The sequence below is a fragment of the Papilio machaon genome, chromosome W (genome assembly GCF_912999745.1).
Source record: "Papilio machaon chromosome W, ilPapMach1.1, whole genome shotgun sequence".
Taxonomy (NCBI): domain Eukaryota; kingdom Metazoa; phylum Arthropoda; class Insecta; order Lepidoptera; family Papilionidae; genus Papilio; species Papilio machaon.
In genome coordinates this window covers 9538542-9566528 of record NC_060015.1, presented here as the reverse complement: position 1 = coordinate 9566528, position 27987 = coordinate 9538542, and the positions used below count along the sequence as shown (strand labels likewise).

The 27987-nt window shown below is 34.6% G+C and overlaps 2 protein-coding genes and 1 pseudogene across 2 annotated transcripts; 2 read left to right on the top strand and 1 right to left on the bottom strand.

Annotated features, from left to right (window-relative positions):
* Positions 1-3772: 3772 nt before the first annotated feature.
* On the top strand, positions 3773-5624 carry LOC123723127 (spondin-1-like; the record flags this gene model as incomplete). The annotated part of the gene is made up of 5 exons (XM_045685680.1): positions 3773-4004; positions 4091-4268; positions 4358-4548; positions 4652-4912; positions 5369-5624. Coding segments are annotated over 5 exons (1080 nt in total), but the record flags the coding sequence as incomplete, so codon positions are not given.
* A 2083-nt stretch (positions 5625-7707) lies between these two features.
* Positions 7708-8981, top strand: LOC123723126 (twitchin-like). The gene is made up of 4 exons (XM_045685679.1): positions 7708-7716; positions 7848-7947; positions 8298-8463; positions 8798-8981. Exons 1-4 carry the CDS (start codon positions 7708-7710, stop codon positions 8979-8981), a joined length of 459 nt encoding a protein of 152 aa, XP_045541635.1.
* Positions 8982-9240: 259 nt separating this feature from the next.
* Positions 9241-25290, bottom strand: LOC123723125 (annotated as a pseudogene).
* Between the last annotated feature and the right edge of the window lie 2697 nt (positions 25291-27987).

Below are 27987 nucleotides of genomic sequence, written 5' to 3'. Positions count from 1 at the left end.
AATTGAGTTCTTCCGATATGGCAATAAATATTGTGGACATCTTTTATTAGAGTCTTGCTTAGTTCTTCCGATAGTATAATTTTTTTCTTTCCTTTAGATTTCTTGTAGTAAATCTCCTTTTCCAATATATGTTTTTCATTTTTTAAATCTAAATTTGTATATTGATCATGCTTAATATCTTCTAATGTGATTATATTTACTACTTTTAAGAAATCTTCGGAATTTTCATCAGGTTCTAGAACCGGATTCCTGCTTAAACAATCTGCTTCTTGATTCAAATTTCCTGGGTTATATTTAATTTTGAAATTATATTGCGACAAATAATAAGTTAGATCACCTAGTTCCTCATCAGTTCTAGCCTTGATGTTCATATTTTCTAACGGCTTGTGATCTGTGAACACTGTGAATTCTTTTCCCATAAGCCAGTGCTGCCAATATTTCACCGCTTCCTTTATTGCTAAACATTCTAAATATACTGCCTTTTTCTTTTTTTGAGCTTCTGTTAATTTTTTTGAAAAGTAAGCAATTGTTTTATTTACTCCATTTTCATCTGTCTGCTTCAATACCGCTCCAATTCCTTTGGCAGAAGCATCCGTGTAAATGATTATAGGTAGTTCCGAGTCAAAAATATTTAGAATTGGTTTCGAACATAGTAGTCTTTTGATTTTATCAAATGATTCTTGACATTTTTCAGACCATATAAACTTCACATCTTTCCGCAGTAAATTATGCAACGGATCTAGAATAATTGCACTGTATGGTATAAATTTATGGTGAAAGTTAACTTTTCCAAGAAATTGTCGCACCTGTTTTCTTGATTCTGGCATAGGAAAATCTCTTACTGCTGTTAAATAGTCTTTTAGCGGTCTCACTGTATTGTTCTCAATAATGTGGCCTAAATACTTAGCTTGATTATTTGCAAAGGAACATTTAGAAAATTTCAGTCTAAAGCCTTCCGCCAATATTGCTTCGAGTAGTCTTGATACATGCAATATGTGTTCTTCAAAAGTTTTTGAGAAAACTAAAATATCATCTATGAAATTAACTGCAAAATTAGACAGTCCGTGTTTTCTAATAATGTTGCTTAATATTCTTTGGAAAATAGCTGGAGCTGTTTTTAATCCAAATGGAAGACAGGTCCATTGATAATGGCCTTCTTGTGTGACAAATGCAGTTTTATATCTATCCTGAATTTTTAAAGGAATTGACCAAAACGCTGAATTTACATCAAAAGTAGAAAAATACTTACAGTTTACTGTTTTTACCACTAAATCCTCTATCAAGGGAAAAGGTTGTGATTGAGGGACTACAATTTTGTTTAGTTCCCGAAAATCTATGCATAGCCTAGTTTTCCTCCCATCTTCTTTTTTATACGCTAGAGTTACTGGTGCAGCAAATGGGCTATAGGATTCTTCAATCAAGTTCTTTTCTAGGAGTTTCGATATTTGGTTTTCTATTTCACTCCTATCTTCATTTGTACATCTATATGGTCGTTTGCTGCAATATTTATCTGACATCAAATCAATGTGAGCTTCATATTCCCTCACAGTACCAATGTCATATTTATCCTTTGCAAAAACTGCTTTGTATTTTTCTATCAATTTGTGAATTTCTGATTGTTGATCTATGTTTAGATGGTTCATGAATATTTTAAATTCATCTGTTTTTATATGTTCGTTGAAATTAATTTCATGTTTTATCTTAATTTCTTCTTCTGTTACTCTTTTTTTATTAATGTCGTCTCGATCTGGTACCTCGACATTTGTTATTTTCATATTCGCTTCAAAAGAAGTTTCCTCTGTATTGGTTGGATCGATATATTGTAAGATCTGTAATTCTTCATTTTGAACTAGTCTAAAACTCTTTATACAATCCAAACCAATGAGAAAATCATAATTGAAGTTTATATTATCTACTACAAAAACATTCATATTTTTTTCAATATCCATAATCTTTATTTTTAGTGTTACCATTCCTTTTGTTTTTTCTCACCATTAATAGTCTTCAAGTTCACCGTGTTTATATCATGTCTAGTTTTATTTTTCCGTATTTTTAATAATTTTGCATTTATCAACGAGACATTTGAACCTGAATCATAAATTCCGGTAACTTCTAAGATATCATTCAACAGTAACTTTACTTTTATTAATGGTGACACTTCTAGTTTTTTGGATTGTTTTCGTTTAGTTCGATTTCGAGTTCAGAGTTGTTAACAGTTTTTACAACTTTATAATTGTGTTCTTTAAACCAGCATTTTTCTTCTGGATGGTATCTTTTTCCTCTTTTATCATTGACACAAATTTGACACGGCCTTTTTTCATCATAAGTTTTTGATCTGTTACTAGGATATATTACTTTTTTAGCATATTTATTTCTTTGAACAAGATGTTCTAATTTTCCGATTTCTCTGTATAGGTTATGTGTTTCCTTTACTGCTTCTCTATCAATATTATCTGCTATAAAAGTAGGTAAACCATGTACGATAAGATCTATAAGTGTTCCAGTATCTATTGATTTCCTTACTTCAAGTAACAATCTCTCTTTTTTTAATGCATATTCAAGTAAAGAACCTGTTTGATATCTGAAAGCGAGACCATATCTTATAGGCGACCACCCTTTGTTAACAAATGTTTCACAAAAATGTTTCTCCCATTTGTCCCAGTCCGAGTCCACAGTAAGATTGATCAAGGTATTGCTGTACCAATCAAGACTGGCGGATTCCAGAAAGTTTTTCAAAATCTCAATTTTCTGTTTGTCCTGAATTATTTGAAATCGGTGACATTCTTTAGTAAAATCTTGAATCCACTGACATGCGTTGGAATTTCTGCCAGTAAATTTATCGATTAAAAAATTTTTTGTCAAATGAACTAAATTCTGACTTTCCTGAGGTTTTTGTTTTTCTTCGAATAAATGTTCTAACAATCTATGTACTGTTTGGTCTGAGCTATTGCTACATAAAGTCCGGCCATCGTTGGTATTTTCTAATATCTCTTCCAAATAAAAATCATTAAACTGTAAATTTTGTTCTTCATCTAAATATATTTTTGCTATTTTATCTGTTAATGTTATCCAAATTCTTCTCGATTGATGTCGTTTAGTTAATGATTTTTTTACCTTAGCATAATTTGAAGTTTCCATTATCTGTTTGTGTAATTGAATAGGCTGATGTTCTAGAGGTATTGCAAATATATGCCCATCGGTTGTTGTAATAGAAGTTACACAAATAATATTTGATTTTTCATCTTCCGCTGGCTTAACGGTGAATTCAAATTTTAATTTTTCCATCATTAAGTTGAATCGAATTTCTATCACATCACAAAACTAACCCCGGTGATTGTTGTCCGATGAACAATTATATATATCATAATATTTGTAATTGATTCCTTCCAAAAAGGGGGGGGGAGATGTAAAGAAAAGAGGACCTCTTTTCTTTAAGTCCATATTAAATACTTTTTTATGATTTGATTTTCCTTGTCAGAATGACAGATTTAATTTTATAAATTTCAGACATTGTATAAATATTGTAATTTTTAATTTTTGATTTTTAGTTAAAGTAAAAACGTTTTATGTTGTTTCTTTTTGTTATCAGGTATGTAGAAATTTTTTCGTTCATTTTATAATGCAAATGTAAATATTGTTTTAAATAAATTCTTTTTGTTATCAGCAACGCATATACGTTTTTAATTGAAGATTCTCTTTATAAATATTAAACTATTTCATTTGATAAAGGCCCTAAAATAGTCGAGTAAATATGGATGAATGATTAAACTGTTACTTCCCGCAGTCGGCAAACTCTGAAACGATTCCCCGCGAGAAGATGTATCGCATCACGACGATGTACCCTGAGGACCCGCGCGCGCCCTTCTACAACCCCGGGGGCGAGCTGCGGCCCATGGCGCGGCTGTACATCACACGGGAGAGCCTGCTGCCGCGCGGCTGCGACGAGGACACGCTGCAGGCTCTGGTGCTCGAGGAGGCCGAGAACACGCAGGCCGTCAATCGCCGTAAGTGCAAAATAATTATTCTTATTGTTTTCAAGGTTATCTTTGTTTGGGTTTTATTTGACTTGTTGTCGGTTGTGTCGTTGCAGCGGAGTGCGGGGTGACGGAGTGGAGCGCGTGGTCTGCGTGCTCGGTGTCGTGCGGCAAGGGGCTGCGCATGCGCACGCGCACGCGCGAATACCGCATGCCGCAGAAGGCCGCCATGTTCGCCTGCGACCGCCAGCTCGTCTCCAAGGAGATGTGCGTCGCCGACGTGCCCGAGTGCCCGTGAGTGCAATAACGTACTTTTTACTGTTCATATTCTTAGTAATAAAATTTGTGCAAAGAAATATTTTTATGTTGATAACATTGATCAGCGAGCGCGGCGCGGCGGAGGCGGAGGTGGAGGCGGAGGCGGAGGCGGTTGGAGTGCCGGAGGAAGCATGCCGCACGACGGAGTGGGGCCCGTGGAGCGAGTGCTCGGTGACGTGCGGCATCGGCATCAGCACGCGCCGCCGCACCTTCCTCGACCACATGGGCTTCAAGAAGTGCCCGTTGGTGCCCACCGGTACGAACTCAACTCTTCAATTGGGCTGTTGAGTTGTTGAGCAGCATCGAAAATTTTAATAGGTCGGTGGCGGTTTGTAATATGCGACATGATGTGTTGTCAGAGGAGAATCGTAAGTGCATGGAGCCGCAGTGCGTGGATGCGGAGGTGGACGCGGGCTTGTCGGACCCCGCGTGTCCCACCACCGAGTGGTCGGGCCGGTCGCCGTGCTCGGCGTCGTGCGGGCGCGGCGTGAGGTTCCGCACGCGGCTGCCGCTGGTACCGGCGGACCGCCAGCAGGAGTGCTCGGCGCGCGTCGAGCTGCTGCAGCAACGGCCCTGCCAGGACCGCGCCGACTGTGCCATCGACATGCCCACAGCTAAGCGTAATTATACTCATCTCTTTGCGGCTTCTTTTGCTCAACTTATTACTCACAAAGTCAGAACCGTTTTAATGGACTGCATTTGAATTAATATGGGTCGTTAAGTGACAGACACGCCAATCAATACTTAACACCTTAGTTACTTTAAGTTATTAAGTTACCTACAATTAAAGTCCTTTGATCGCGGTCTTTGCTATCAGTTTTCTTGTTCGGTAAAACAATAGATAAAAGCTTTTACTATTGCCTTATGCGTACAACAAAGTCGTACCGCTGGCCTTCATGGTAATGGCTACTCCGGGAATACGACTCGACAAGGTCACGTTACATATTGACAAGTCTCTGTTGCTACTTAGTTGCACATACACAAAACTTACGCATAACGTGCTAACAACGTGAATATAGAGATCCAGCTTCTGTGTTACGTTGTGAGTTTGTATGTATATGCTCCCCCCACCCTAGGTATCTGCATGGAGGCACCGGAGCAAGGCCCGTGCCGCAGCCTGTACCAGCGCTGGGCATTCGTGGCGATGAAGGGCATGTGCGTGCCCTTCAACTACGGCGGATGTCGCGGCGGACAGAACAACTTCCTCACGCAGCAGGACTGCATGGACACCTGCATGGTGCTGCTCGGTGAGTACATATGTACCTGTGCTACTGCTACTGGAAACTTATTTTAATTATTTTCAATGATACTTAATTCCCTCGTTTTATACGACGGAGCTTACTCATCATTATGATTTATTGTTCGCATTTATGACAATCCCAGCACAATATAAGTCAAGTACTTACAGCCATTATTGTTATATCAATATACTTACGTACAAAATGAATACATTTTAATATCGTTCAATTGAGGCTTTATGGCTAGCATTATTTTGTGAAAAAAATAAACTAAGACATATTAAATCAGTCTAGAACATGTCATGTATTTCAACATGTGTCGCCGGAACAAATTTCTTAGTTTTATCATTTACAATACAAAATAACATATCGAAAAACGACTCTTCATTAGATGTCAAAGTTAATTAAATCAATATACGGACATAGGATAATTTTTACTCCGTTTTCTATATTTTTTTCGGCGCGGACGGAGTCGCGGGTAAAGGCTAGTTAAGTATAAAACTGTAAATGTTGTTGTTGCCATGCGTAAAACACGACTCCTTTGTTTCGACCCCCAAATTTTATTCGCATTATTTATAATTATAATTTGAAAATTTACCTGACGACAAGAGTGGTTTAATGTGAAAAAATATTTTATTATAATAAGGAAGTTAGTTTGAATATGCATATAAAGCTGATGGAGTTTGTAATACTAAAATTAGTAATGATAAAATCAAGGATTTTGTAAATTTCTTAGTATTATAATATAAATAAATAGACATATAATGGACATTTCATTCAAGAAACGTCACGTTCAACCTGATATCCGCGCAATATAATTTCTCACGTGACTCTCGGAACCCATTGACCGGTACAGGTCATCTACGGCGGGGGATAATCGTTGTTAAGGGCAAGGGTGTTCGGGTGTTTTTGCCTCGAGAGCGGCTTGTTTTTAAGTGATTCGGCTTGGTATCGGGCGTGCGATGATAACGCGCGTATCCATTAACGTTATCGGAATGTTATCGGGGCGCCTGTCGCTCTCCGTGTGCGTTCTGCCTGCGCCACATACCCTCCCAAAGAGAGAGTAACTGCGGCTCTCCTCCACAATCTTCTTTTCGATCTTTGATTCTATGTTTTGGACTGCTACAAATTGTCTTGTGTCTTTGAATTGTAGATTATGTTTAACTATGTAGCATACATTTTCAAATTATGTGGATAGTTGTCTTGTGATGTTTATATTTTTTAGTATCTCTTCTATTGCTTGTTTGTATATACGCACTCTGCATGACGTCCATTGCGCTGTCTCACAACGCGGTTGTAAATGTGATACTCTATATATTTTTAATGCAATGTCCCCTAATCAATTATATCACAGTGATAAGCACACGTAATAGCTACCTTGTAAAGCTTTACCCATACGCAATGCGTGTAATTACTAAATATTCTCAAATAGAAACAAAGGTGAAAGTATCGTTTAACATTTCTATGAACATACACTGGACACTGTTTATTCTAAAAACTTGTAACATTAAGAATCTGACAACCTTAAGAACTTAACCCTTAATCGGTGACCACTAGTATAATATGGTGGTCAAATTTATCAGTATAGGTAAGCGCGTGGCTCAGCAATTTGTAAGGCCCGCTCGAGACCTCCACGATAACACATGCATTAACACTTTGCAGCCGTTATCTAAAGGTTTCCATCACTTTAAATACTCACCACTTGATACAAGGTACTGGTATTGGTATGAAATGACTAGGTGTCGCCCGCGACTCCGTCCGCGCGGAATTAAAAAAACTTACTAAGTAGCCTATGTGTTCTTCCAGACAAAGTTGTACATTTGTGCCAAATTTCATCAAGATCTGTTGAGCTGTTTTAGAGATACCTTCAAACAAACATCCATCCATCTAAACTTTCGCATTTATAATATTACGAGTAGTAAGAAGTAAGATATAAAGAATGTACTCGTAGATATTACTGTTATGCATAATTAATGTGAAATTATCCTTGTTATTTTGTACATAATATATTAAGTTCACACTTCATATATGAATAATTTTCTTTAGTAAATTTTGTTATTTTACAAGACTAATATAATCAATACCGGGAAAGTTTCATGCAGAATAAATAGGTTTTTGTTACAATTTCTGGTATTTTATATTGAGTTTCCACTGTGTTAAGACATGTAGGTATATAGATGAAGACGGTGAGTTGAACTTCAAGGACAAGTTTATGTATATTTCGTTACACGCAAGAAACAAAAGATGGAGTCTTTATTAGTTTTATTTCTATTGAAATTATAATTTTTTTTTATTGAAAATACGTATTTTTCTTTAGAATTGGTCGTCGTTCGTGTTGCCGATCGGCAGGCTGAGCGAGTACAGTTCTTTGCGCAAGTTGCTCATCGAGAAATGGAAGATATACGATGGACAGTTCGGTAAGTTAACTTTGTCACAAAACCTCATTCAATCCAATAACCAGCGACACGGCTATTTTTTGTATTTAGTCTCATATTTTATTTCTATAGGTAGCACTGAAGATAGACTTAAATTTCGGAATAAAAAAAAATACATAAATTTATTATTTATTAAAAAAGCATCATTACTTAGGGGTTAAATTGACTTTAATCTGCATGGGTTCGAATTCCGCCATGTACATACAAATGAAATTTTCGATTTACCATATTCAAACATGTGTGAAGTCAACCCTTAACTTAGGGTAGGTTTCGAGACCCTTAGTGGGGACGTATACTGGTGATATCAGTTAAGTAAGAGATGTTCCGTATAGATCGTCGTCAAGCAGCGCCGAGGTTTGTGATAAAGCCGCAGTCCGCCTTCTGCTACGAGGGTCAGTCTGTGAAGCTGTACTGCCGCGTGGTTGCCTGCGCCACACCAACAGTCACCTGGTCCCGTAACAACCGCGAACTGCGACAATCTGTTAAATTTATGAAGAGGTAATATTCAAATACTTTTAAGTTCTTTTGAAGCGAAACTAATTTCCAGGATGTACTATTAGATTCAAGTTTTTCTTATGATGTGATATAACAAAAAAAACTTTAATTTTCTTCACACTAGCTTTTACCCGCGACTCCGTCCGCGCGGAATAAAAAAAATGCACACAAGATAAAAAAGTTCCTATGTCCGTCTCCTAGTTCTAAGTTACCTCCCCATTAATTTTCAACTAAATCAGTTCGACCGATCTTGAGTTATAGTGTAACTAACACGACTTTCTTTTATATACGTGTATATAGATATAGAGTTGTATATGAGATTGTTTATTATTTATAGATACTCCGGCAACGATTACTACTTCATAATAAATCGCACGAAGTTGGAAGATCGCGGAGAATACATCATCCGCGCTGAGAACCACTACGGCTTCCGCGAGGAGGTCGTCTTCCTCAACGTGCAGCGTACTGTTATACGGGAGAGTGAATTTGGGTTTTTAAAAAAGAAAACCCTTTTTACATAAGCTTTATTTTACACACAATTTAACAAGGATTTGGTAAAGGGAAACTTTGCTTGACGAAGATTTTTGTACAGGAAAAGTAACCTTCTCTTCCGAAGGCTGGAGTGAGACTGACTCTGTTCGCTAGTCCTTGCGAGGAGCTCAGCCTAATGTCTAGTCATCAAGACTCCAGCAAGCGAAGCAAGTAGTCAGTACAGGGAGTGTATATAACAACCCCCCCTTTGAGAGAAAACTTGTGGATTTAATAAAAGTTTTCGTAGATTTAATTAATTCTAATTCTAGGTGCAGTTTGTGGTAATTCAATATTTGGTTCTGAGCTATCTTCAATTTTAGTAGTTTTATTTAGTTTGAATACACTTTGAAGCTTGCTTTTCCTTTTACAAGTATAAACTATAATTAAACATAAAATTAGAACAATGGACACTATAGACAGTACGGGGAATGCTACATGATTTAGTGGGTTTGACTTTTCTATATTTTCCAGATCTTTAATAATTTGATTATAGTTAGTTCTAGTTTCCATTAAATCATCTAGCCTTACAGTTTTGATTTTAGGTAAAGTTATTTTTACACTGTTTTTGCGAGATTGATTGAGATTACAACAGTCGTCACTAATTATATTAAACTTGGATACAATTTTCGGTACATTAATTTTCGGATATAATTTTGGAATCAATTTAAGATTCTTATGAAAAGCTATACAATTTGGTTGGATTTCAAGAAATCCTGTACCTAATATTGTTGTTTCTATTGTTTGGTCATAACATTCAATGGAAAGTTTAGTCGGGTTTGACTGTACAAATATCCATTTGTTGTTACGCAATTTATGCCAAATATCAACATTGCCAAAAAGAAATTTCACAGAACAACTTTCGGGAAGAGATGTTAACGCTTTAGTGATGATTTCTATTTCACATGATGGGTTTTGTAAATACTGTATAAGTATCGGATATTTCACAGAGGTAAGTATCAGTAAATATATGCTTACAGTTATCCAATGTTCTGAGGTATGCATATGATGTCTTATCTTTACTTAGGGCTAAAAATGGCTCAAAAGGAATTATCATTGCAAATGAATTATGTTCCTTATCGACGCGAGGGGTTGGTAAGGGCACATTCTTATACAAGTTATATTCTAATAAACTAACTAAAGGTATCTTAACGATAAACATAAACTTATTTTCTAGATAATAGCACGTTAGTCTGAGTTCCTAAACAATTAACATCTAATGACGTGTTTTAAATAGATAGATGTGCCTAATTCGAATGATATAAGCATTCGTCACGGTCTGCCTTCACTGCGCCCACGCATTTTAATTTTTATAACGAAATCAACTTCCAATAACAAACGACTATCATTACCAACTCCAAACTAAGAATAAGGAAACTAACGGTGTTATTCTGTAAACATGCGATACAAAAAAATCTTCAATTGTCTTCACAGTACGCCTACGACTTAAAATATTGAATACAACGCGCGAGAAAAAAATATAATTAAATAGAATTGTAATTGTGTAATATGCGCTCGCGACGCCATCTTCTGAACATCTGTTATTGTCAACACACCTGAGCTCAACTAGGAGTCCACCGTCTCTATCCAACAGTGTTAGATCGTGTGTGTGCGAGGGGGACGGGAGCAGTAAATCAGTTCGGCAGAGATGTGGAAGTGACAAAAAACTCACGCTTCCTGTGTCTTTCGTATCATTTGAAAAAGGAATAATGTTTTCATAGTACAGTCAGCTTCATAAATATAGTGGCAGTCAAGATATCCAAATATATAGGAACACCTAAAGTGATCAATTATATAAGTACAACCAAAGTCATCAAATTAATTGAAGCATCCACTCTGCTCAAAAAGATCGGAGCGTTCACATCGTCATATATATGAGTACATTCAAAGTGCCCATAATTATAGTAACAGACACAGCGACAATAATAACGAAGCATCGAAAGTATGCAAAAATATCGTAACATTAGACAAAATTGAACTCTATCTCTATTCACTTATGATACACTTTGAAATATACTACTTCGGTTAAATTCATTTGACGCTTTGTATCAACATAATAGGTTGTCCAGTAAGTTCGTTCCGATTTTCAATAGGTATTTTAGAATAGACCCGAATATATTACAATTATTGAAAACATATGACATGTTTACATAACACATACATACTAAAAGAGGATAACTTCAGCCATATTTTGACAAATGGTAGGACACGATTCGTTCTTTTCTATTAGTTTTATAAAAACTGATTGACTTAATTTTTGTCAAAATAAATAAGACGTTTTGCTATAAAATCGAACAAATATAATTTAAAAGACGTATGCCAAAACTTAAGGGCCTTTAAAATTTCCCTTAAAAATGGGCACGAACTTATCGGACAACCCAACATTTTTCTTCTTATTATTATAACGCTTAAAATTTATAAATTTACGATACATGACAGATACCTAATCTATATATATAAAAGAAAGTCGTGTTAGTTACACTGTTTATAACTCAAGATCGGTCGAACTGATTTTGCTGAAAATTGATGGGGAGGTAGCTTAGAACTAGGAGACGGACATAGGAACTTTTTATCTTGTGAGCATTTTTTTTATTCCGCGCGGACGAAGTCGCGGGTAAAAGCTAGTAAGTAACATCAAATTTTACTCTGTCACAATATGTGCTAGTTTCAGTGTTTTACTATTTTCGCCGCGGTACGTAAGTTTAGTGGTTCGAATCCCAGGCTTACAAGGTTTTTATTTTTCAATATTATCAATCACATATAAAGCTTGATTTTTTTAATGAAAAGGAGAAATCTGGTAATGTACTTAGAATATGTTTTTTCTTAACAAAAACAATTTTAATTTTTTATTTTTGGGGTATTAAATATTTAAATAAAATTAATAACGATTAGGTTCGGCCATCTCGGGATAAAGCGAGTGGGCGGAGACTGTTTTCTTTTGTCATTGCGGTCATTGAAATTGAATTCTACTCGTATATCCATATCCTTGAAATACACTTTGAAAGTATACAACTTCTGTTAAATTAATTAACAATTTGTATCAAAATATTTTTCTCTTACTGTTAGGTATCTTCAGTCCGGTTGCAGTAGAATTTTCCAAGCGTAGATTTATTACACGTATTCGATGTCGCCTGTGACTTAGTCCGCGCGGAATTAAAAGACGAAACTTACAATAACAAACGTGAACAATAAAATAGTAATAGTAACCAATAATTGTTGCGATAAAGTTCAATTTTATATAACGCTTTGATAATAAAATTAAAAACCTTAAAAAATGTAAAAATAAATATACATAGTTTGGGATTCGAATTGCCAAAACTGCGTATTACAGCGAGCAGTTAAGCCGTAAAGCCAAACTGTCATATATGGTGACAAATTAAAATTTGATATTGCTTATCTATCTCGTACCTATCTGTCATGCGGGACGTAAACTTGAAGTAAATAGCAAAAAATGTTTTGATATAAAATGTCAAATGAATTTAAACGAAGTGGTATATTTCAAAGTGTATCTTAAGAGAATAGAGATAGAGTTCAATTTTGTCTAATGTTACGATATTTTTGCATACTTTCGATGCTTCGTTATTATTGTCGCTGTGTCTGTTACTATAATTATGGGCACTTTGAATGTACTCATATATATGACGATGTGAACGCTCCGGTGTTTTTGAGCAGAGTGGATGCTTCAATTAATTTGATAATTTTGGTTGTACTTATATAATTGATCACTTTAGGTGTTCCTATATATTTGGATATCTTGACTGCCACTATATTTATGAAGCTGACTGTACAATTAAAGAAAGCAGATACGCATTGTTAAAAATGAATTAAAACAAGAAATCTTGTATTACTGCTTTAAGTCTTGTACAGTAATCTATTCATACTTAAATTTTGAACTATTTAATATATCATATACCTACATTTTGTATAACCAAACAACCATGCTTGAGAAAAGACAACGCAAACGCACCCCCTTGCGACTTTATCAAGGACGACGCGTAAGTTTTTCGAAGAATAAACTTCTACGTGACTATATAAATCGGAAAAACTTTAAAACTTAATTTTAATAACTAATAAAGTATAAAATTTCGTATTAAAATTAGAAAACAAAATAACATGCATAATCTGTTAATTTTACTTGTACTGCATAAGCCGCGGAGTTTTGACGTATTCCATACAATGTGGACTTTTTAACAATTCGAAAATAGAATGTTTTTAACGTAACCCTTCCATATTTGACATAAAAAAAGAGTTTTTATATTTAGAGCGGTACGCGGCCAGCATGTGAATGCGTTTCTTTTGAATCGAAGAACGCTCGAAATGGTCGACGCCGATTCGAAATTCGAAATGTGTATTAAAAATAACGGTTTTTCGTCCATTTTATGTTTCAATATTTCTCTTTTTTCCTCCCGTGTCATTTAAAATGTCACAAAACAAGAGACTGAATAATTTTGAGTCAATTATCATAATTCTTGCCATGTTTGAAACAAACACAAGAAGCGTTACTAAACTTTTTGGTGGAAAAATATTTCGAATAACATTGGAAGATCTTTGTCAAGACCAATTGTATCTCATAAAGAAGGAAATGACATTAATAAATTAACAGAAAACTATAGGTTTTAGACTAGCTATTTATTGTCGGATATCTTTGCTACACTATAAATGTTCAAGTAAAGGTTCAAGTTATAAGATTGTATAAAATCTATCAAACTTTGAGTCGACAGTAAAAAATATAAAAAAAAAATGTCATTCAATCTCAGTGATTACATTTATCTGAGATCTCAAAGATATCGGAGCGGACACAATAAATAATCCCATAGTTGAAAGAAATCGTACGTCAAAGGGGTAATTTTGTAGCAAAAAGTGTTCGTTACAATGTAATATTTTGACAAAACTGCGGAGTCACGTTACTGGTACTGGCTGGAGTACAAAAAAAAAATACATCTTTTATTACAACAGGATGTGTGAAATGACGTTACACCGAAAAGGAAGTATTGCGGAAGTTAGACGTTGAATTATCGTTAAATTAATTAAAATTATTACAAAAAATCTTAAAATCTGTTCACATTACAACGTATGTCTAATTCGTCGAAAAACAAAAGCTATTTAGAAATTTTATCTTCTTTAATATATATATATATATAGAAACGAAACTACAATTATGTTGCTTAGTAATCTTTGATAACATGATGTATGAATTGACAATAACTTTTACTACAAAGTAAAAATCCAAATGCTATAAGGTGTTGGTACATTTCTTCTCTCTGAAGATATTGAGATCAGGGTAATTATTTATAGAGAAGACAAGTAATTAATGGTTATTCATCATCAGCTCACTATACGTCCCCACTGAGGGGCTCGGAGTCTACCTTAAGTTAGAGGTGACTAGGTCATAGTCAACCACACTGACCTAGTGCGGGTTGACTTCACACATATAATTGAATTTCTACTCAGTATGTGCAGCATCACGATGTTTTCCTTCACAATAAGAATGTCTTATAAATGTACATATGTTGGTACATAGCGGGATTTGAACCCAGGACCTGCAGATTACAAGTCAAGAGCTTAACCCTTTAGCCACGACACTCCTTTTAATTGTTAATCAATTAAAATATATTTAACTTGCAAAGATAAACATTACAAAAGGCAAAGACAATGTTTATTGAAACATATCTATCGAATTCTTATCTTAAAAAAATTAAATTCGAAATAATATAACAACGAAGACTTCTACGAATAAAGCTATTAAATTTTATTGTTGCCATCGGAAACACGAAACTATTTTAATTTTCACTGACACCGCGTCGTTGGCAAAAACACGACAGAATTACGAGATATTTCTCATTAGAGAGAAGGAGACGGACGAGCAGATATGCGGCCCTCAATGTTCGTTATTAATTTTAAAAAATTTAAACAAAACTGACATTTCTCGTTTCGACAACAATGCCGGTCATTTCGGTCGCCATATTTGTTTTAACATTTTTTGACAGTGCTTTAAGTGCAAGTGAGATAACGAGAGTTTTTTATGTTTGATTAGAAATAGCTAGATAATATATATTTAATACTAACTTTTACCCGCGACTCCGTCCGCGCGGAATAAAAAAATGAACACAAGATAAAGAAAGAGTTCCTATGTCCGTCTCCTAGTTCTAAGCTAAGTTATAAATAGTGTAACTAACACGACTTTCTTTTACATATATATAGATTTAGAAAACTACTTTACTACGAACAAAAGCAGTAAGAAAATTGTTAAATAAAGTATTTGATTTTAAGAGGCATATTATATTTTATTTGGTAAACAAATATTTTAACAGATACCGGATTATAAGTATCCATCAATGTATGTCTAAAGGAAGTGATTGTAAAGTCAATTTACAATATATAATATCGGAAACATAAAAAGCTACAAACATCTGTTAGGTGGATGTTTTTTAACGTTGACCAATTGTAATTCAATACAAATAAAATTAAATATAAATTAAGAAAACATGTCTTTATCAGGAATTGTATTAACATTAGTTGGAGATAAGATCTCGCTTTGTGCCCAAGATAAATAATTAAAAGGACCAGACTAAGAGGCGCAGCTCAATGCGGTTGTCACATAATTACTTTGTACATATATTCCATTACTTTGAGATGCTGTTCTCGTTGCATATGGTATTGTAAAATTCTGATTTCTATATTTATTACTAACTGAATAAAAATGAAAAATGAAAATAAAAAATGAAATGTAAATTAAACAAAAACATAGCGTTAGATATTAAACTAATATAGCTGAACATATTTTAAATAGGAGAAATAATATGTTTTCAATAAAGTTATTAAGAAGTAAGACACATATGTAAGCGTATTTTACTTGAATTCAATCCACCCCGATATATAATGACGAAATATTATAGAGAAGAACGTATTAATGAGAAAAACAAAAACATCTGTCATCGAAAAAAAACGATGCATCTAAAAACGTAAGTACGCTACGTATTTCCGAAAACGCGCGCTTTTTGCGAACGCGCGTAATTTTCTGAAAATGCATTCGTGCGCTCGCCGCTGCCGACTGCACATGTGAAGCACTAAACCGAAGTTGTAATTATACCTATTTCGATGATCGACTTTTTCATTCGCTTCACTCACTCACCGATGCACCGGTTTGTATTAATTTCAACGCATTCGATTGAACGGACGAAAAATTTGTCGGTGCCAAAGATTTATATAGTTTAGATACGCCTTTACCTTGAAAAACTGTAGCATTATTTTTGAATGTGTGCGTTTGCAAGACGCTGACGCGCGCACACTAATATAACGCACAACATTAAATAATACGTGCGCAATACGGTCAGCAAGTTCATCAAATTGTAAATAAATACAGTAGTAATGTGAAAAATAAATACAGATGTAAAAATAAAACACATTAAATTATTCAAACTTTCGTGAGACATTATCACTAACTTATCAACGACGCCGGCGCACCCCCCGCCCCCCGCCCCCTCAAGACGCGTCCTAAGAGCGCAGGCGCGCAGTGAGCGACGGGCCGCGTCCGCGAAATAATACCAATCCCACTCACCCTGATGAAGAGCCCCCGTAGGGCTCGAAACTAGTCGGTGACGACACCGGATATATATACGTGAGTGTTTTAGCCGTTTCTATATAAGTTAATAAAACACATTATTAATATTAGTTATTATCATTTATTCTCCATGAAATAAAATTAGTTTATTATACTTTTGCCTGTTTGTTTTTTTAACATTTTTATGAATATAATGAAGGCGTACATCAGCGTAGGATTTGATTACAGATTTTATTAGTAAAATTTTATGGTTCCAAGTTGCTGGTTGTTCGAGGGAATGAGAGGTTAAATCTTTGAAAACATTTGATTTTATGAACATACTCAGAACTTTTATTTGCAAGACATTATAATCATTTTCATTGTGAAAATAATTATTGCCTTGTAATTTTTTATTAAGCTTTAGAAACGCTTCTGTTTTAATACAAATATCAAATACATCGCGCGATGATAAAAACAAGCCACCCAAGTTTCTTAAAGTTATTAACCTATGAAAACTTAGTTTCTGATTACTCATCAAAGCGCTGCAACATATTTGACATTTAATTTTTTTAACCATTTTCTTAACGACCCACCCTGATATATACCCGACAATTTGCTGTGAGATCTCACTTATACTTTTTTCTTCATCTAATAAAGTTGATAGAATGTCACTATTAATTTGGCATCGTTCGTCCTCAGCTGATTGCGATTCATTTATCGTTGATTCAGAAAACTGATGCTGGTCGCGGAATCCTGGTGTGGTCACATTAATTGTTTCAAGAGCTGATATACAACTCAATATTGAATAATTGTCTATAGGCAAGCAATTTCCCGTAAAACTGCTCCGTAGTTCTAAGTGGCAAAGTGTTTTTTTATATATACCACGAAATTGCTCAGTAGTAGGATTGTTATTGTGCCCGCCGTGTTGCCTGATAAGTCCAAAAAAAAGTTCGATATGGTCTTGACTCAACCTATACGTAGACAAGTAATTCATTACTTTATTTTGTTGAATCAATTCTGTATATAAGTATTTCAAACTCTGAATATCAATCAAAAAACCAAGAAATCCCATTTTACATTTAGCTTTCGTGACTAGTGTTTTACTAATATTTATTTTTATTCCCTTTCTTCTGATAATTTTAACTTTTTTGTAAATTTTTAGCGACTTTATATAAGCTTCTGCTTTATCCAGAAAATTAAATATCTCATTTTTATTTTCTACACTAAGTGGTCGTTTGAATCCTTGTTTATAAGTGGTCGAATTAAAGATATCAAACAAATTGTTAAACGTTTCGATAAATTGTATAGTAGCTTCAACATTCTTAAAGTTGTTTCCAGTTAGCATTTCTGAGCATAAGATCAGCGCTTTTGCTACACTTCGACTCAATAATTGGGTTGCAAGGTTAACTTTCATTATTTGATTCCTGAAAGAAATATGACGTACTGTCAGTTTGTTTGCAAGCTTAAAGCCCTCTTTTTCTTGAAGTTTTTGCAATCTGACTAGATACAGCCATGAAACTCGATCGCCGTTACTAAACAAAACTTTTTTTGACTCGAACGTATTCCTCACTAGCTTAAGCATATGACACGCATCGAAAAAAACGGCAACTCTTTTGTTCCTGCATGCCGGATGAGGAAAAGTGGTTTTTAAGTTATCAATGTCTTGGAAATTGCAACCTAGAATTTCAGCTGCTGCTACGTTTGCTGAACAACCATCAAACGTCAGTGCAACTATATTGACACCAACGTCGTAACACTTAATTATACACATTTTTATTAAGCTAGCACGTTGTTCAGCTCGTAGGCTATTAATGAAAAAGAAACCTAACGGAATTTTCCAGTTTTCAGTATTCGAAACTAGCATAAAAACGTAAGCTTGAGTTGCAATTTCATCTTTTGGACCTAAGCCTTCATTTACAAGACCCAAAGTCTTACGACCATTCCAGGTTGTCCTCTGGCGTATTGCCATTTCGTCAACGACCAATGTTGCTATAACCGGATTCTGGTCAGATTTTGTACGGAGTTTTACAAATGCCTGTTGAGTAAATCCAGGAGTGACATCACTTTTCTCATACCATTTGAGTATAGTACAGTCAGCTTCATAAATATAGTGGCAGTCAAGATATCCAAATATATAGGAACACCTAAAGTGATCAATTATATAAGTACAACCAAAGTCATCAAATTAATTGAAGCATCCACTCTGCTCAAAAAGATCGAAGCGTTCACATCGTCATATATATGAGTACAGTCAGCTTCATAAATATAGTGGCAGTCAAGATATCCAAATATATAGGAACACCTAAAGTGATCAATTATATAAGTACAACCAAAGTTATCAAATTAATTGAAGCATCCACTCTGCTCAAAAAGATCGGAGCGTTCACATCGTCATATATATGAGTACATTCAAAGTGCCCATAATTATAGTAACAGACAGAGCGTCAATAGTAACGAAGCATCGAAAGTATGCAAAAATATCGTAACATTTGACAAAATTGAACTCTATCTCTATTTACTTAAGATACACTTTGAAATATACTACTTCTGTTAAATTCATTTGACGCTTTGTATCAACATAATAGGTTGTCTAATAAGTTCGTTCCGATTTTCAATAGGTATCTTAGAATAGACACGAATATATTACAATTATTGAAAACATATGACATGTTTACATAACACATACAGTCAGCTTCATAAATATAGTAGCAGTCAAGATATCCAAATATATAGGAACACCTAAAGTGATCAATTATATAAGTACAACCAAAGTCATCAAATTAATTGAAGCATCCACTCTGCTCAAAAACATCGAAGCGTTCACATCGTCATATATATGAGTACATTCAAAGTGCCCATAATTATAGTAACAGACAGAGCGTCAATAATAACGAAGCATCGAAAGTATGCAAAAATATCGTAACATTAGACAAAATTGAACTCTATCTCTATTCACTTATGATACACTTTGAAATATACTACTTCGGTTAAATTCATTTGACGCTTTGTATCAACATAATAGGTTGTCCAGTAAGTTCGTTCCGATTTTCAATAGGTATTTTAGAATAGACCCGAATATATTACAATTATTGAAAACATATGACATGTTTACATAACACATACATACTAAAAGAGGATAACTTCAGCCATATTTTGACAAATGGTAGGACACGATTCGTTCTTTTCTATTAGTTTTATAAAAACTGATTGACTTAATTTTTGTCGAAATAAATAAGACGTTTTGCTATAAAATCGAACAAATATAATTTAAAAGACGTATGCCAAAACTTAAGGGCCTTTAAAATTTCCCTTAAAAATGGGCACGAACTTATCGGACAACCCAACATTTTTCTTCTTATTATTATAACGCTTAAAATTTATAAATTTACGATACATGACAGATACCTAATCTATATATATAAAAGAAAGTCGTGTTAGTTACACTGTTTATAACTCAAGATCGGTCGAACTGATTTTGCTGAAAATTGATGGGGAGGTAGCTTAGAACTAGGAGACGGACATAGGAACTTTTTATCTTGTGAGCATTTTTTTTATTCCGCGCGGACGAAGTCGCGGGTAAAAGCTAGTAAGTAACATCAAATTTTATTCTGTCACAATATGTGCTAGTTTCAGTGTTTTACTATTTTCGCCGCGGTACGTAAGTTTAGTGGTTCGAATCCCAGGCTTACAAGGTTTTTATTTTTCAATATTATCAATCACATATAAAGCTTGATTTTTTTTAATGAAAAGGGGAAATCTGGTAATGTACTTAGAATATGTTTTTTCTTAACAAAAACAATTTTACATTTTTATTTTTGGGGTATTAAATATTTAAATAAAATTAATAACGATTAGGTTCGGCCATCTCGGGATAAAGCGAGTGGGCGGAGAGTGTTTTCATTTGTCATTGCGGTCATTGAAATTGAATTCTACTCGTATATCCATATCCTTGAAATACACTTTGAAAGTATACAAATTCTGTTAAATTAATTAACAATTTGTATCAAAATATTTTTCTCTTACTGTTTTTATTACACGTATTCGATGTCGCCTGTGACTTAGTCCGCGCGGAATTAAAAGAAGAAACTTACAATAACAAACGTGAACAATAAAATAGTAATAGTAACCAATAATTGTTGCGATAAAGTTCAATTTTATATAACGCTTTGATAATAAAATTAAAAACCTTAAAAAATGTAAAAATAAATATACATAGTTTGGGATTCGAATTGCCAAAACTGCGTATTACAGCGAGCAGTTAAGCCGTAAAGCCAAACTGTCATATATGGTGACAAATTAAAATTTGATATTGCTTATCTATCTCGTACCTATCTGTCATGCGGGACGTAAACTTGAAGTAAATAGCAAAAAAATGTTTTGATATAAAATGTCAAATGAATTTAAACGAAGTAGTATATTTCAAAGTGTATCATAAGTGAATAGAGATAGAGTTCAATTTTGTCTAATGTTACGATATTTTTGCATACTTTCGATGCTTCGTTATTATTGACGCTCTGTCTGTTACTATAATTATGGGCACTTTGAATGTACTCATATATATGACGATGTGAACGCTTCGATCTTTTTGAGCAGAGTGGATGCTTCAATTAATTTGATGACTTTGGTTGTACTTATATAATTGATCACTTTAGGTGTTCCTATATATTTGGATATCTTGACTGCCACTATATTTATGAAGCTGACTGTACATACTGAAAAGCTTAACTATGGCTGAAGTTAAGCTTTTCAGTATGTATGTGTTATGTAATATGTGTATTTTGACAAATGGTAGGACACGATTCGTTCTTTTTTACCAGTTTTATAAAAACTGATTGACTTAATTTTTGCCGAAATATATAAGACTTTTTGCTATAAAATCGAACAAATATAATTTAAAAGACGTATGCCAAAACTTAAGGGTCTTTAAAATTTCCCTTAAAAATGGGCACGAACTTATCGGACAACCCAACATTTTTCTTCTTATTATTATAACGCTTAAAATTTATAAATTTACGATACATGACAGATACCTAATCTACCTATCTATATATATAAAAGAAAGTCGTGTTAGTTACACTGTTTATAACTTAAGTTCGGTCGAACTGATTAAGCTAAAAATTGATGGGGAGGTAGCTTAGAACTAGGAGACGGACATAGGAACTTTTTATCTTGTGAGCATTTTTTTTATTCCGCGCGGACGAAGTCGCGGGTAAAAGCTAGTAAGTAATATCAAATTTTATTCTGTCACAATATGTGCTAGTTTCAGTGTTTTACTATTTTCGCCGCAGTACGTAAGTTTAATGGTTCGAATCCCAGGCTTACAAGGTTTTTATTTTTCAATATTATCAATATATGTATAGAGCTTGATTTATTTTTAATGAAAAGGAAAAATCTAGTGATTTACTTAGAATATGTTTTTTACTTAACAAAAACAATTTTAAATTTTTATTTTTGGGGTATTAAATATTTAAATAAAATTAATAACGATTAGGTTCGACCATCTATACAACTTCTGTTAAATTAATTGACAATTTGTATCAAAATATTTTTCTCTTCCTGTTAGGTATCTTCAGTCCGGTTGCAGTAGAATTTTCCAAGCATAGATTTATTACACGTATTCGATGTCGCCAGTGACATAGTCCGCGCGGAATTAAATGACGAAACTTACAATTACAAATGTGAACAATAAAAAAACATGCTAATGACGTCTCGATTAAAAAAAGGGACAAGGAATATTGTGGTTCCTTAATTTTTAAAGATGTCGAATAGTAACCAATAATTGTTGCGATAAAGTTCAATTTTATATAACGCTTTGATAATAAAATTAAAAACCTTAAAAATGTAAAAATAAGTTTGGGATTCGAATCGCCAAAACTGCGTATTACAGCGAGCAGTTAAGCCGTAAGGCCAAACTGGCATATATGGTGACAAATTAAAATTTGATATTGCTTATCTATCTCGTACCTATCTGTCATGCGGGACGTAAACTTGAAGTAAATAGCAAAAAAATGTTTTGATATAAAATGTCAAATGAATTTAACAGAAGTAGTATATTTCAAAGTGTATCTTAAGTAAATAGAGATAGAGTTCAATTTTGTCAAATGTTACGATATTTTTGCATACTTTCGATGCTTCGTTACTATTGACGCTCTGTCTGTTACTATAATTATGGGCACTTTGAATGTACTCATATATATGACGATGTGAACGCTCCGATCTTTTTGAGCAGAGTGGATGCTTCAATTAATTTGATAACTTTGGTTGTACTTATATAATTGATCACTTTAGGTGTTCCTATATATTTGGATATCTTGACTGCCACTATATTTATGAAGCTGACTGTACATTCAAAGTGCCCATAATTATAGTAACAGACAGAGCGTCAATAGTAACGAAGCATCGAAAGTATGCAAAAATATCGTAACATTAGACAAAATTGAACTCTGTCTCTATTCACTTAAGATACACTTTGAAATATACTACTTCTGTTAAATTCATTTGACATTTTATAATCAAAACATTTTTTTGCTATTTACTACAAGTTTACGTCCCGCATGACAGATACTAGATAGATAAGCAATATCAAATTTTAATTTGTCACCATATATGCCAGTTTGGCCTTACGGCTTAACTGTTCGCTGTAATACGCAGTTTTGGCGATTCGAATCCCAAACTTTTTTTTACATTTTTTAAGGTTTTTAATTTTATTATCAAAGCTTTATATAAAATTGAACTTTATCGCAACAATTATTGGTTACATAGTAGTCGAATACGACATCTTTAAAAATTAAGGAACCATAATATTCCTTGTCCCTTTTTTTAACCGAGTCGTCATTAGCATGTTTTTTTTATTGTTCACGTTTGTTATTGTAAGTTTCGTCATTTAATTCCGCGCGGACTATGTCACTGGCGACATCGAATACGTGTAATAAATCTATGCTTGGAAAATTCTACTGCAACCGGACTGAAGATACCTAACAGTAAGAGAAAAATATTTTGATACAAATTGTCAATTAATTTAACAGAATTTGTATACTTTCAAAGTGTATTTCAAGACCGCAATGACAAGTGAAAACACTCTCCGCCCACTCGCTTTATTCCGAGATGGCCGAACCTAATCATTATTAATTTTATATAAATATTTAATACCCCAAAAATAAAAAATTAAAATTGTTTTTGTTAAGTAAAAAACATATTCTAAGTACATTACCAGATTTTTCCTTTTCATTAAAAAAAACAAGCTCTATATGTGATTGATAATTTTGAAAAATAAAAACCTTGTAAGCCTGGGGTTCGAACCATTAAACTTACGTACTGCGGCGAAAATAGTAAAACACTGAAACTAGCACATATTGTGACAGAGTAAAATTTGATATTACTAGCTTTTACCCGCGACTCCGTCCGCGCGGAATAAAAAAAAAATAGAAAATGGGGTAAAGATTATCCTATGTCCTTTTCCTGGTCCTAAGCTACCTTAGCTACCTAGCCCACCAATTTTCAGTCAAATCGATTCAGCCGTTCTTGAGTTATAAATGGCGTAACTAACACAACTTTCTTTTATATATATAGATATATAGATTAGGTATCTGTCATGTATCGTCAATTTATAAATTTTAAACTTTATAATAATAAGAAGAAAAATGTTGGGTTGTCCGATAAGTTCGTGCCCATTTTTAAGGGAAGTTTTAAAGGCCCTTAAGTTTTGGAAAACGTCTTTTAAACTATATTTGTTCGATTTTATTGCAAAACGTCTTATGTATTTCGGCAAAAATAAGGTGAATCAGTTTTTATAAAACTGATAGAAAAGAACGAATCGTGTCCTACCATTTGTCAAAATATGGCTGAAGTTATCCTCGTTTAGTATGTACTAGCTTTTTCCCGCGACTCCGTCCTCGCGGAGAAAAAAAATTATCCTATGTCCGTTTCCTGGTTCTAAGCTACCTGCTCACCAATTTTCCGTCAAATCGATTTAGCCGTTCTTGAGTTATAAATAGTGTAACTAACACGACTTTCTTTTATATATATAGATGTGTTATCTAAACATGTCATATGTTTTCAATAATTGTAATATATTCGGGTCTATTCTAAGCTACCTATTAAAAATCGGAACGAACTTATTAGACAACCTATTATGTTGATACAAAGCGTCAAATGAATTTAACAGAAGTAGTATATTTCAAAGTGTATCTTAAGAGAATAGAGACAGAGTTCAATTTTGTCTAATGTTACGATATTTTTGCATACTTTCGATGCTTCGTTACTATTGACGCTCTGTCTGTTACTATAATTATGGGCACTTTGAATGTACTCATATATATGACGATGTGAACGCTCCGATCTTTTTGAGCAGAGTGGATGCTTCAATTAATTTGATGACTTTGGTTGTACTTATATAATTGATCACTTTAGGTGTTCCTATATATTTGGATATCTTGACTGCCACTATATTTATGAAGCTGACTGTACGTGGATGCGGTAACGTATTTTTACATTTAGCCCTTACGTACTTATAGGCATCCGGTGAATAATAATGTAAGGTTGCGCAGAATTTTTTTACAGTTAGCGGAGTTATTCTCCTTCTTTTGGCAATTGCAAGCAAGAAATCGTTGTTTGCTTCCTCAGCCTTCTGTGTCAATTCATTGAAATTTTCTTTGTTAAAATACCTTTTGTTTTTTAAAGACTTCACTAACTCTCGCAGGGAAGTATTCTTGGATTTTAAATACTTGTTTTGCTTCTTCAGTTTTATAATTTCTCTTCTGCATTTTTCTCTTTTACTTTTTTCAATCCTCAATTTTTTTTAAGATAAATTTTTCTTGGTGTGTCAAAAATAGAGTCCGTGTCTGACACGTATACATCGTGTAGAGGTGAACTAGGTACAGTTTCTTTATTTAGGTCAGCACTCAAATCTTGTAAAGTGCGACGACAAACTGGTATAGCTTGAATTTTTATTTTTCTTCGTCCAAGTGGCGTCAAATAAAAATCATTTTCCATAAAATGTGCAGAGCAAACTCGACTACATTGCGTAGGTAACCACTTCTCATCTCCCTGGTCTTGTTGTATTACCTTTGTCCATTTTTCTTTGCAACGTGGGTCTTGTGGAAATCTAAAAATACAAACATAATTAAAAAAAATATTTTTATTATTTAAATTCTATTTTAGTACAATATTAGTCGAATATTATTTTGAGCCATATTTGGGAAGCCCTGGCGTACAAATATATACAAAAAACGCAGTCAAAATAGGGATTACTTCCTTATCGAATACCAAGTGTAATTTGAAAGATCAACCCTTTCACAATTTTAATCGAATTTTTTGTTCGTCGAATGTTTAATACCTCATAATTGAATTACGTTTAATTAATTACTATACTTAAACTTATAATTAAATTATAATACGAAATAAAAGAAAAACAAAGCAAAATATTATTTACTATTTTTACACTGACCAAATAATTTAATTTTAAACCATATCTGCCGACGCTACTACGGTATTTCCGTCGGTTAATGTTCATTTTAAGATGACCCCTTTGTAAACCGCTTCCTTGGACCATCCGAGTATCTAACTAAATTGGTTCACAAAAGAGAACTGAGGCAATAGTGTCATCTCTTATTATCTTAGGGAAATTGTGTATACTACTATCTCTGTCGCACAGTTTCCGTTTGCTCGTGATTACTTCGCGGTATTTCTGACATGGGAATAAAATAAATTCAATATTTAATAAAATATGGATACTTACGAGTGAAACGTTACTCCTTGGGCTTTATTTGTGTTTCTAGAATTATTATTGCACTTTCGAAAAGCACAAGATGGCATTCTGAGAGTTTTTTTCAGTGAAATCAACGCGTTAGTTCCAATGTCCAACGTCTGACCGTCACGCCGCACAAATGAGGACTGATTGCGAATGAGTGAGCTCACTCATTTGAGAATAAACACATTTCGGAGTGGTCATACTATGGTAAGGGCGCATCTAAACTATATAAATCTTTGGTCGGTGCGTTATTACGCGCTGTCCTCGATGTCACATCGATTATAAACACATAAAAGGAATACTAAGAAAGTACTGTTTAAATTAGCTTTTTTAAAAATGTTTTTTTTTTTTTTTTTTTTTTTTTTTATATTTAAAAAGTTAGCGCTTGACCACGATCTCACCCGATGAGGTGAAGATGTGGTCTAAAGATGGTACGCGCTAGCTTTGTAGATGCCTATTCACTCTACTCTTGAAGGCCCCCACATCGTACTTGGACGGAAAAACTGACGCCGGCAACTTATTCCAATCCTTAGCAGTACGCACAAGGAACGATGATTCAAACTTTTTCGTTCGAACGCGCGGCACGTCTACTGCATAAGGATGGATTCCAGCCGTATGTCTGAACGTCCGATGGTAGAAAGGTGCTGGTGGAATTATGTCGTGTAATTCCTGCGCGCACTCCCCAAAATGCAGCCTGTAAAATACCGAGAGACTAGCCACTCTACGCCTGTGCTCAAGACTGATTAAATTTAGGTCTTGGTCACCGAACAACTTTTTGGCTCGCCTCTCCACCGAATCTAGTGCCGCGAGTTGGTACTTTGCTGCGGCTGCCCAGATATGACAGCAGTACTCCACACATGGCCGGATCTGTGCTTTGTACAGGGTCAAAAGCTGTCCCGGTGTAAAGTACCGCCGTACCTTTGAAAGGACTCCAAGTTTCCTTGCAGCTACCTTCGCCTTAGACTCTATGAACTGTCCGAAGTTAAGATTCGACGAAATTTCGACGCCCAGTAACTGCAGACAGTTGGTGAATTCGAGGGACACATTCTGGAAAGTGGGAGCTAGGGTGAACTCGCTCTTTTTGGCGGTGAATACACACGCTTGTGTTTTGGCGGCGTTGAATCGCACAAGATTGGCCTGTCCCCAAGATGAGACTGCCTCGAGTGTGCGATTAGTACGCTCTACCATGGCCTCACGTTCAGACTGTACTTGATCTCGACTGGTCCGACCTACCGGTAGATATCTCTCTATAACTGTGCTGTCATCTGCATACCCAAAGATACCGGGAATGAGCAGGTCGTTAATATGCAGCAGAAAAAGAGTTGCAGAGAGAACGGAACCCTGAGGAACACCAGCATTAGTCGCCATAGTGTCAGACGAAGAACCGTCGACAACGACGCGAAGCGATCGCTCACTCAGGAAGTCCTTTATCCACTCTATCAGACCAGGGGATATACCGTAGGCTGGAAGCTTGCTTATAAGGCTGGCATGCCAAACCCTGTCAAAAGCCTTTGAGATGTCGAGAGAGACAGCAATGGCCTCCCCGTTCTTTTCTAGGGCCTCGCCAATTAGGTGAGTGGCATACACTAGAAGGTCTCCTGTCGACCGATTTCGGCGAAATCCGTATTGTCGGTCGCTGAGGAGATCATTCTGTTCTAGGTACGCGATGAGGCGGGAGTTCAATACACGTTCTATAATCTTACAGAGTATA

Coding starts and splice junctions, on each gene's coding strand:
- LOC123723126 (XM_045685679.1), top strand. Junction 7,948..8,297: donor GATATACGATGGACAGTTCG/GTAAGTTAACTT, acceptor TGTTCCGTATAG/ATCGTCGTCAAGCAGCGCCG. Junction 8,464..8,797: donor TCTGTTAAATTTATGAAGAG/GTAATATTCAAA, acceptor TATTATTTATAG/ATACTCCGGCAACGATTACT.